Raw genomic sequence first — 11,213 nt, 5'->3', positions numbered from 1 at the left:
TTAAGGGAAAGGGGAGGTAGGGGGGGGGGGGGGGGTAGTGCACTGACAGCTCCGGGGAGGTGGGGGGGGGGGGGGGGGGGGCGACTGGAAATCAGTCCCGGGCCCCAAAATTACTAGTGCCAGCCCTGTCAGGGCGTGGAGCCTGAAGGCAGGTAACTATATTGCCTCTAGTTTACTTCTGCTGGAAATGTCATCCCCCCTGAACACATGCCAGAGTCATGTTTCATTATATAATAGCACTGTTGTTAATCCTTGTTGCATTTATTGTTAAACTGTGCTCACCGCTATTATCTCTTCCTGTTAATTGATTTCTGCCGTACAACTTGTCTCTTCTCCCAGTGGTTGGTTCTTGTTCACCTGTATTCTCTGTCTGTCTGAATATTTTTTGTTATTTGTTATATAATAAAAAATGTATTACATATATGTGCTTAGATATGTTTCCTGTTTGCATTTAGATGCAAGAGGCTTTCCTGTAACAACATTGTTAATTGGACAGTGTACTGAACACACCAGCGGTTATTATAATGTGACCAATGACCAGTCCAGTGGCATCACCAAACTTTGCCATTTATTCGCTTAAGTGATTGTACAGCAGTACTCAACCTTCAGTGTCCACCTCCTATGCTGTTTTCAAGTGCTAGTGGGCCCTAGGTTTGCTGGTACTTGTTGATCCACAAATGGGCATCACAGATGGTGTAATGGTTAGCATTACTGCCTCACAGTGCTGAGGTCATGGGCTCGATTCCAACCATGGACCAAACTGTTTCTATATTCTCCCTGTGTTTGCGTGGGTTTCCGCCGGGTACTCCGGCTTCCTCCCACAATCCACAAATATACTGGTAGGCTAATTGGCTCCCAACAAAATTAACCCTAGAATGTCTGTGTGTGCGTGTACATGCGGTAGGGAATATAGATTGTAAGCTCCACTGGTGCAGGGACTGATGTAAATGTTCAAATATTCTCTGTACAGTGCTGCAGAATATGTATGCGCTATATAAGAAACTGTTAATAAATAATAATAAATGGTGGCATGTCAGAGTAGACTAGCTGGTCCCTTAGTCTGCATGCAAAAAAACAATATTATGTTCTATTATTTATATATTACTAGCACCCACCACCCAGGGGTGAACTTTATTTTTTGGGGGGGTCCCCAATTCACAAAAAATCCAAGGAATGGAGTACTACACTGTGTGTTCCTCTTCTATTCGGAAATTAGGGGGAACCCCACACTGTTTTCCCCCCCATATTTTCCAGTCCAGGATGAGAAGTGTTTACTACTTTGAGGGGTTATGAGGGTTATATAAATAACTCTTTATTTCCATTTGAAGCTGCACATGTCATGGTGATCTGTGAAGTGCCTCTCCAAAACCCATCTGCCACTGGGTGGTCGAATGTTTGGGCAGATTCGCTGTCATTCTGCCATTGGGTTATGGATGGTTTTTAAACAGTCCATTGGTAAATCTCCTTATAGTCAGGTTATAAAACCTTACCACTCTTAAATTAAAAATTCTTAATGAAAAAACTACCAAACCCAAAGCCGACCTTTAGTAAATGTACCTATCTGTGTATATGAGTAGTTAAAGATTGATTTGTAGGGAATAAAAATCCCCCCCTCTCTCTCTCTCTCTCTCTCTCTCTCTCTCTCTCTCTCTCTCTCTCTCTCTCATGGACTAAGCGACAGTAAGAGTAAGAATAAGAGACTGTTTATGCTTTTTTCCTTCATTAGCATAATATACTGTATATATACTGTTATTAAGCAGTTGATTGAATGTAACTTTTAATTTAATAAATCTTATTATAATATGTTATTGTTTGCAATCCCATTTGATAGGCTTTATTATTACAAATAAAATGGTTTACATTAATTTAATAAGTATATTTCTGGGAACTTAACTCCCTTAAGAATAACAATGCTCTCCTTATCTTCTAAGAACAGTTCTGCAGTGGAAGATCAAGTTAATGTTGAACACTGTGGGGGAAATTTACTAAGATGGGAATAAGACTTCACATGTGATGTTGCTATGGGCAACCAATCAGATCCTGTCTACTATCTTCTAGAGCAGTGGTAGCCAACTCCAGTCCTCGAGAGCTATCAACAGTTCACATTTTCCAGACAACCTAGCTGCAGCACAGGTGCACTCATTACTCACTTACATTTTAAAAGATCCACAGGTGGAGCGAATTACTTCACTTGTGATTCTGTGAGGAGATCTGGAAAACATGCACTGTTGGTAGCTCTCGAGGACTGGAGTTGGCTACCCCAGTTCTAGAGGGTGCTAAATAAATAAGAAGTAGTTCTGATTGGTTGCCCATAGCAACATCACATGTGAAGTCTTAGGGCTATTTCACACGCTCCGGCTCCTGCCGGGCGGCGAATCCCCGCACGGCCAAGAAGCCGTGCCGCACTGAGAACTTTACAATGGAGGGGATGGCCACAGCCCGGCAGCCGTCCTTTCCAGTGGTGGGATCCGGCTGCCCGGGCCGTGGCCATCCCGTGTGAATGGACACAATTGTGTGCGTACTGTGTGCGGCATTGGTTTTGGCCGTGCTGGGTTTAGCCGGTCAGCAGGAGCCGGAGCGTGTGAAATAGCTCTTATTCCCATTTTAGTAAATTTCCCTCTGTATGTTTACTCATGCGAACATAAACATTTATGGGTTTATTTATTTATTTTTCTATAGGAACAAGGCACATAAAGATTTATCTATGTACAGTGTTTATTACATGCTTAATACTCCAGTGAGAGTATTTACTCTACTTTAAAGCAGTGAGAATCAGTATCAACATACAAGTACATTTACATAGAAAGTGCTTTTGCATTGAGGATTTAGGTTTGTTGGACACAATGGAGAATTGAACATAGAATAAGCAGTGTTTGAAATGCATAAATTACATTTGCAAAATGGATATTTCAGAGCAAGTTGAAATATCGACTGGTTTCTGATTAATATTTTAATTGCTACTGTAATAAAATATTGACATTTTCTCAAACACTGTAAAACTTAGGCTCTGATTCAGAGATGTATGCTAGTGCCACCGCTGAGAATTTCGTGCTCAGCGGCTTTTTGAAAATAATCAAATGTTGCAGCCACCGGGATTTGTACTGATACACCCACTGGCAGTGTATCTGAGCTTGCTTACATAGATGCAACTATCGGACAAACATCGGTCAAACATTGACCTTCTGATTAACACTATGGTTGCACAGTATGGCCGCTGATAGCGAGATGCCAGAGCCATTGTAATGGTGTACAGTATCGCAGTCACTTGCTTTGACTCCCCACCCACCCACACCTGAAATGTTTGCATTTGAGTCACCACTTCACCAGTACCTTCCACCAAAAGTCCCTTAGTGTTAATCACTTGGCAACTAAATTCTCATGTGCAGATTGATTTACATGCATCCATGTTGCATAATTTGCTCCACTGCATAACACATCGACATTGGGTAAATCTCTGGGTCAGGCTCTTAGTGTACTAAAATGCGGCGGCAGCCCCTGGTCTGCCAAGAAGTGCAGGGGGTGATCACAGAGCACATATACAAGCACATAATATATGTGCTGGATTGATCCCCCAGGGATGGCAGCGCTGATTGTATCTGGCGCATCGTGGCGCTCAGGAATCAGCATAAACCAGTGCAGTGTTAAGCCCACCCCAGTACTCCTATTGGCTGGGGGGCAAGCTTAACACTGTAATAGCTTATGCTATTTTCCAAGCAGTGCTGTTGATCCCGCACATATATTATATGCATGACATCATGCATGTATATATGTGCTCTGCGATCCCCCTTCACTCCTTGGTCCGTGCTTCAGGCATCTCTGCTAAAATCGTATCTGTCTGGCTAAAAGATGAAATACCATAAAATGTACTGTAACTATATCATTGGTGGTATCCAGGTACAACAGATGTTTGTGCCCCAATTTAATGTGTGATATAACAGTATGTGGAGAGGATCCCAACAGTCAGAATACCAACAGCGAAATCCCACCGGTAAATGCTGGGGATAGGGTAAGGCACCAAGGGGTGTTAGGGTTAGTCTGAATGACTGTGGGGATGGGGCTTAAAATACTTCCCTGGATTCGTTGGGCTTTTAACTGTCGGGATTGCTGCGATATAACTCCAAATAACATTTAAAGTAAGTCGGGGTCACTTCCTTTATTCTATTTACACGGTACCGACAAAGCCTGATATTTTTATGATTAACACACAGTTAATGTTATTATGGGAAGTACTCAGTAGAGTGACAGGGTAATTTGATCATTGATTTGTATAGCGAACCCCCTTTAAATTATTTACAGTTTGTTATGTAACAACTGAAAAGGTCATACGGAGATAAACCTGTCTTATTTCGGACATTTGAAGCGTACAAACTTTTCTTAAAGAGCAACAATCTTAAATAATACAGCTATTGATTGTTCGAAAATAAAAATCCTGGAGCTGTTAATTTGTTTACTTGCTTGAAGGTATTACTTGTATATATATTAAATAGGAACACCACAAATATAACGTTTATTACAGTTAAAACAAAATATTCTATACAAGTGTAAAGCTGCCCACACTCGTTTTCGACCAATTGGAAAGACCAATCATTTCAAAACTTGTGTGTGGGCACGATCCAATGTGCATACCCACCGGTCGGTCATCTAGCTCGCTGATGCCTTAACCATGCAGAAAGATGACCTTTCTGTTGTGCACGATTTTGCACACATTGTTTCATGTTTAATCATGATGTATGATGTGGCAATAACGTGTATATTAGGGCGGAGTGAAAAAGTTGAAATTGTGATATTAAAAATTGGCTAGTACTTGTGGATAATCACGGCTCCCACGATGTGCATCGCATAGCAAAAAATCGCATGTGATCGCATCGCATGTGATCGCATCGCATGCGATTTGATCACATGCGATCGCATGCGTTTTTTAACAGAAAAGCATCCAAATGCATTGAAATTAGTATCAAACATGTTCAATGGCCCCACCGAGCCCGTGCGCTCGCCACGCTTCGGGCTCGGTGGCTCGCTGCATTCGCCACACTTTCTATTCTCAACTCCACGCCGACGTGGATAGTGGGGGTATGAAAAGGTCGTAGGACGCGTAACGCCGCCCCTCGCCGGCTCACTGCGCTCGCCACGCTTCGGGTTTGCGTTGATAGTGGGGGTGGTACAGCCTCAAAAATGACATTTGGGGGCCATTGAACATGTTTGATACTAATTTTAATGGATTTGGATGCTTTTCTGTTAAAAAACGCATGCGATCAAATTGCATGCGATGCGATCAAATCGCATGCGATGCGATCAAATCGCATGCGATGCGATCGCATGCGATTTTGTAAAAATGGTAAAAACTGCAAAAATCGCATCCAATCGCATGCCATCGCATGCCACTATATATGGCATGCGATGGGAGCCGTGATACTCCACAAGTACCAATTGGCTAGTGTGGAAAAGTTGTGACTTGGCCTGAATAAGAAACGTGCAAAAGCGTTTTGCTCTGAGTCAACATCTTCTGTTCCGGCAAGACACCTAAGGTTTCGCTTTTTAGATGAAAATAATGAAACGTATGAAGAAGCTACGATCTAGTTAAAATTATGTCAGGACGTCTTAGAGTGGTTCATTAATATAACAAAACAAATGGTGATCTTCGGGCGCTAAGTTCCCCTCTACTCAACACTGCTTAGATACTGAGCTTAATCTTAGAATCTTCCAGTGTCTGCACTCCCTCAGTCTGGTCGTTCCTATTATACTAGTAGAACTGACCTTGGGGATGTGCCCTATGTGCACGTAGCAGTTTATTTTCTTCTATTCACAGTATACAGATGGATACAAGCCAAAACAGGGATCATCAACAGGTGACCATTAGAATGTGAACTCACCAGAAATCAGTGCCCTATATTCATGGAAAGGTATCTTTCGCTTGGTCTCTCCTCCTTATACGGTATACAGGACTGGCTCAATCGAATGGTAAATCCATAAATCGATTTATTTTCCACAGCATAAAAACTCCATAAAACAAAGTAAAAATACAGGGACTACACCTGGGGCTTTCAAGACACCTTGAAAAAGGGCTAATTTGCAGCCCGAAACGCGTTGGTTGGAGGAAAGGGAGCACCTGGGAGGCTTGAGTACTGGCGCTGTGAGTCACCTTCAGCTGTTAGGGGATCCTCTCATCCGGATATGGAGGTAATCCAGGCCACTACGAGACCCAGGTGTAGTCCCTGTATTTTTACTTTGTTTTATGGAGTTTTTATGCTGTGGAAAATAAATCGATTTATGGATTTACCAATGGAGTGAGCGAGTCCTGTATACCGTATAAGGAGGAGAGACCAAGCGAAAGATACCTTTCCATGAATATAGGGCACTGATTTCTGGTGAGTTCACATTCTAATGGTCACCTGTTGATGATCCCTGTTTTGGCTTGTATCCATCTGTATACTGTGAATAGAAGAAAAGAAACTGCTACGTGCACATAGGGCACATCCCCAAGGTCAGTTCTACTAGTATAATAGGAAGGACCAGACTGAGGGAGTGCAGACACTGGACGATTCTAATATTAAGCTCAGTATCTAAGCAGTGTTGAGTAGAGGGGAACTTAGCGCCCGAAGATCACCATTTGTTTTGTTGTGTGAGATCCAAGGAGTTTCAGGTGTATCTTGGGCAGCAGTGTTCCAGGCGCAGTCATTATTTTCACATTTTTTCCAATGGTTCATTAATATACTTTAGCACAGAAAAAAGAGTACGACTTTGTCCTAGTGCAAAATTACTGACTTTGGCAGGAGAAAAAAATCCCTGATAACTGACCCGTTTTCATGGTCACAATTGTGAATATTGTGTGTTTTCACCCGAAAGTGTTTTTTTTTTTTTTTTTTTTTTGGAGAGGATGCTCTGTAATTGAAGTGACCAAGAAAAAAAACTTGGGGCAAAAAATAAATCATGGTAAATCGCTTTTGTTTGCCCTTAATAGAATAGTGCACCTCTGTGTCTTCTATAGTCCAACTCTTTACTGAATGCTCCAGTAAGTTCAGTAAACAATGCATTATGCTCTATTATTTAGGTACAGTATTTTAAACAATTCTGTTTATTGTCTTTAATTGTGGCAGTTTATTTTAAACAAGAATTGGTCTGAAAAACAGTTTTGCATCCCCTATGCTGGGAGCATGTGCCAGAAGAGCAAGGATACTCATTGGACTGCAAGAGTATTACAGGTCTACTGAGAAGCTGTAGCTGCCAAGGAGAAACCAATGAGAAACAATAAGAGACCACTATTCCACTAGGGATGGTTTGTTGACAGTTCATCATGTCGACTAAATGTCAACATGGTCACTGTCGACAAGTCATACCACACTCATATGCTATGCAAAAATTTGTCACAGCAACTGTCAAGCCAGAATTATAAAATCAGATATATTTTGTGTAATGAAAATATAAACAAAGTGTACTGGATATGCTATTGAGAGTTATTCATAATATCAGTGTTGTCCAGCAGTACATACAGTATATGCCAATCAAAGTGTTAATTACTAAGCAGGAATGATCAGAAATACTTTATTTCCTTGTTATGTGCTTACGGACCCAATTTAACAGTCTAATAATAGTGGACATCAATCACAAGTGGTTTGTATAAAACTGAACTCTAAACACAACATAAAACAATAAGAAGACAATACTGTATGTGCAACATCTTTGAAACCTGTTATTTTTTACTCAAAGTTCTAGATTACATTTTTCTAAACATTAAATGTATTTGTTTATTACAGCATAATGCACTTTAATGTATTTAACTGTTAATATATTGGCTAATCTTTTGTATAATTATATGCTCTAATGCAGCCCAATCATGTTCCCAGCATAGGGGATGCAAAACTTTTTTCAGACCAATTAATGTCTAAAATACTGCATACTGCCACAATTAAAGACAATAAACAGAAGTGTTTAAAATACTGTAACAGAGAATAATGCATTATTTACTGAACTTTAGCATTCAGTAAAGAGTTGAACATTAGAAGACACAGCGGTGCACTATTCTATAAAGGGCAAACAAAAGGGATTTACCCTGATCTTTTTTTTTTTTGGCCCAAGTTTTTTTCTTGGTCACATCAGTTACAGAGCATCCTCTCCAAAAAAAAAAAAAAAAAACACTTTTGGGTGAAAGCACGCAATATTCACAATTGTGAGCATGAAAACGTGTCAGTTATCAGGGATTTATTTCTCCTGCCAAAGTCAGTAACTTTGCACTAGAACAAGCTCGTACTGTTTTTTACTATGCTAAAGTATATTAATGACCACTCTAAGACATCCTGACATAATTTTAACTAGATCGGAGCTTCTTTATACGTTTCGTTATTTTCATCTAAAAAGCGAAACTTCAAGTGTCTTGCCGGAACAGAAGATATTGACTTTGAGCAAAACGCTTTTGCACGTTTCTTATTCGGGTCAAATCACAACTTTTCCACACTAGCCGATTTGGAATATCTCAATTTCAACTTTTTCTCTCTGCCTTAGTGTATATGATTTGCAGTCATATGCCTCTGACCAATTACTTAATTGTTCGGTGTGTGTGTGTGCATGATATTGTTTGGCCAGGAGCTGTGTGGATTTCAAGGAAAAATTGGGTATGAGATTGGATTGTTCGTAAAATCTAACCGTGTGTGGGCACCTTAGGTACAACATGTTATTGTACTTTGTGAGGCACTGAGATAAAAATCAGTGACATTTGCTTAAGGTACAGTAAATGATTTGACAGCATTGATGACCTACACATTTACAATTTAAAAGTTCCTAATACTCTCTCGATATTGTAGGAAATTTTTCAATACTGTTGGCAACTGTAGGTGCGGAATAAGATGTAATCTGGATTGTCCAATGCAGCTTCGAATATGGAGTCGGCAAAGCTGACATAGCGAACATGGATTAGCTAGAAGAAAACAAATGAGAGCTTTAGTCAATTAATGAGTTATTGTAAGATTATTCTTGGTAACATATAGTGACAAGTATAATATATATATATATATATATATATATATATATATATCGCAATATTCCGGCGGCACTCAGGAATCAACTGAACAAGAAGCACAGCCTCACACGGGTATTAGCCGACGTTTGAATAAGGTTTACTTATTTTCATCAGGGCATTCATGCCCTGATGAAAATAAGTAAACCTTATTGAAACGTCAGGTAAACCCGTGTGAGGCTGTGCTTCTTGTTCAGTTGATTCCTGAGTGCCGCCGGAATATTGCGATATTGTGGGACTGCCTTGGTTCCTAAATGCGGATGGCAACAGGCTAAGTAAGCCTTGTATAGCGAGTGCCAGGACCCACCAACCATTATATATATATATATATATATATATATATATATATATATACACAAATTCTGTTCAGCCCGGCACTCCTTGTATAAATGCAACGTCCAGGGTGCCCTCTGGATAAATTGATATGGTTCTTTAGCCAGGATGCAGACAGCGGCACTCTTCTGGGGTTTTAAAACCCCAGAAGAGTGTCGCTGTCTGCATCCTGGCTAAAGAACCATATATATATATATATATATATATATATATATATATATATATATATATATATATGGCACTTGTTTCCTAGCACGGCGCCAGCGATGGAAATTGTATACATCGTGGTCCAAAAAATCGCGTCGATCGCATCGCATGCAACCAAATCGCATGCAATGCGATCGACGCGATTTTTACATTGGAACCAATGTAAAATGGTCCCTGAGACCCGATTTTACATTGGCCCCAATGTTAAATGCCCCCCAGACCCCAATTTTCTTTGTTTCCCCACCCTGATGGGTCAAATGGCCCCCCATTGTTAACGCCACCCCACGATGAATGCCAACCCGAAGCGCAGCGATCCCCGCGAGGGGACGCGCATAACTTCACAGGCATTACGTTTCCCCTCACCACGCTTCGGGCTCGGTGGCTAGCTGCGCTCGCCACACTATATAAAATCAACTCCATGCCGACGTGGATAGTGGGGGTATGAAAAGGTCGGAGGACGCGTACCGCGTCCATCGCATACCTTAAGTTAAGGTATGTGATCACCCACAACGGTCGCGTCCATCGCATACCTTAAGTTAAGGTATGCAATCACCCACAACGGGCGCCGTGCTAGGAAACAAGTACCATATATATATATAAATATATATATATATACACAAATTTCAAATCCGCGCAAAGCCAATTACTATGACTCTCAAGGATTACTCTGTCTTCAACCGTGTAGTGCTGCTCAACTTCAAAAGAGACTTGTCTCAGCCTCAGAACCGAAGGTGCATGTAGGAAAGAACAAGAAGGAGCGCACACGTGAGTAAACTTATGACATTTTTATAAAAAGTGCAATATCTCACATACATCTTAGTAAAAGGCAATCAGCATGGAGGTCACCGTATCACACAGCACACTGCAGACTGGAAGCGGGAGAGCGACTCTGGCAGATCGACCACAGAGAAACAGCAGCGTCGGCGTGTTCAAACAGGAGAGCTCAGACGGGACAGCGTACTCGATCATGTGCGTCAGAAGACCCCGCCCCAACGCGTCTTGAATGACGAAACGCGTTGGGGCGGGGTCTACTGACGCACAGGATCCAGTATGCTGTCCCGTCTGAGCTCTCCTGTTTGAACACGCCGACGCCGCTGTTTCTCTGTGGTCCATCTGCCGGAGTCGCTCTCCCGCTTCCAGTCTGCAGTGTGCTGTGTGATACTGTAACCTCAATGCTGATTGCCTTTTACTAAGATGTATGTGAGATATTGCACTTTTAAAGTAAATTTGTCATAAGTTTACTCACGTGTGCGCTCCTTCTTGTTCTTTCCTACATATATATATATATATACAGGGCCGGTGCAAATCCTGTCTGTGCCCCAGGCAATCCCCCCTGCCGGTCCAAAGAAATAAGTTCATCAGAAAGTCACCTGGCACTAGGTCTGGTGAGAAGTTTCAAAACATGCAAAAAAAGTTGTTAAAAAACATGAAGGTGCAAAGTGCAGGCCTAGCCAACCTGTGGCCCTCCAGCTGTTGTGAACTGCAGGTCTCAGCATGCCCTACTACATTTTGGCTTTTAGAGAGGTGTACAATGCATCGTTATGGGGGAGATGGTCTCCCCCATGAATAATAGGGCCAGTATTCGGTAAATGACAGAGGCATGTCCATATCGGTGCTGCTATTTAAAAGATAGCATGCCGATAATGCAGGGCAATGTATCATACTT

The 11,213-nt window shown here is 41.5% G+C and overlaps 1 protein-coding gene across 1 annotated transcript in view; it reads right to left on the bottom strand.

Annotated features, from left to right (window-relative positions):
* Nucleotides 1-8,428: 8,428 nt before the first annotated feature.
* Nucleotides 8,429-11,213, bottom strand: part of ASB5 (ankyrin repeat and SOCS box containing 5) — a 30,452-nt gene continuing 27,667 nt past the window's right edge. The window contains exon 7 of the mRNA XM_083170797.1: nt 8,429-8,908. Within this exon, the coding sequence (XP_083026923.1) occupies nt 8,763-8,908 (146 nt within the window). The 3' untranslated portion in view covers nt 8,429-8,762. The remainder of the gene's footprint in view (nt 8,909-11,213) is intronic.

The sequence above is a fragment of the Crinia signifera genome, chromosome 1 (assembly GCF_055691185.1).
Source record: "Crinia signifera chromosome 1, ASM5569118v1, whole genome shotgun sequence".
Classification (NCBI taxonomy): Eukaryota; Metazoa; Chordata; class Amphibia; order Anura; family Myobatrachidae; genus Crinia; species Crinia signifera.
Note: the sequence above shows the minus strand (reverse complement) of the source record. Positions and strands in the feature narration are given on the sequence as shown.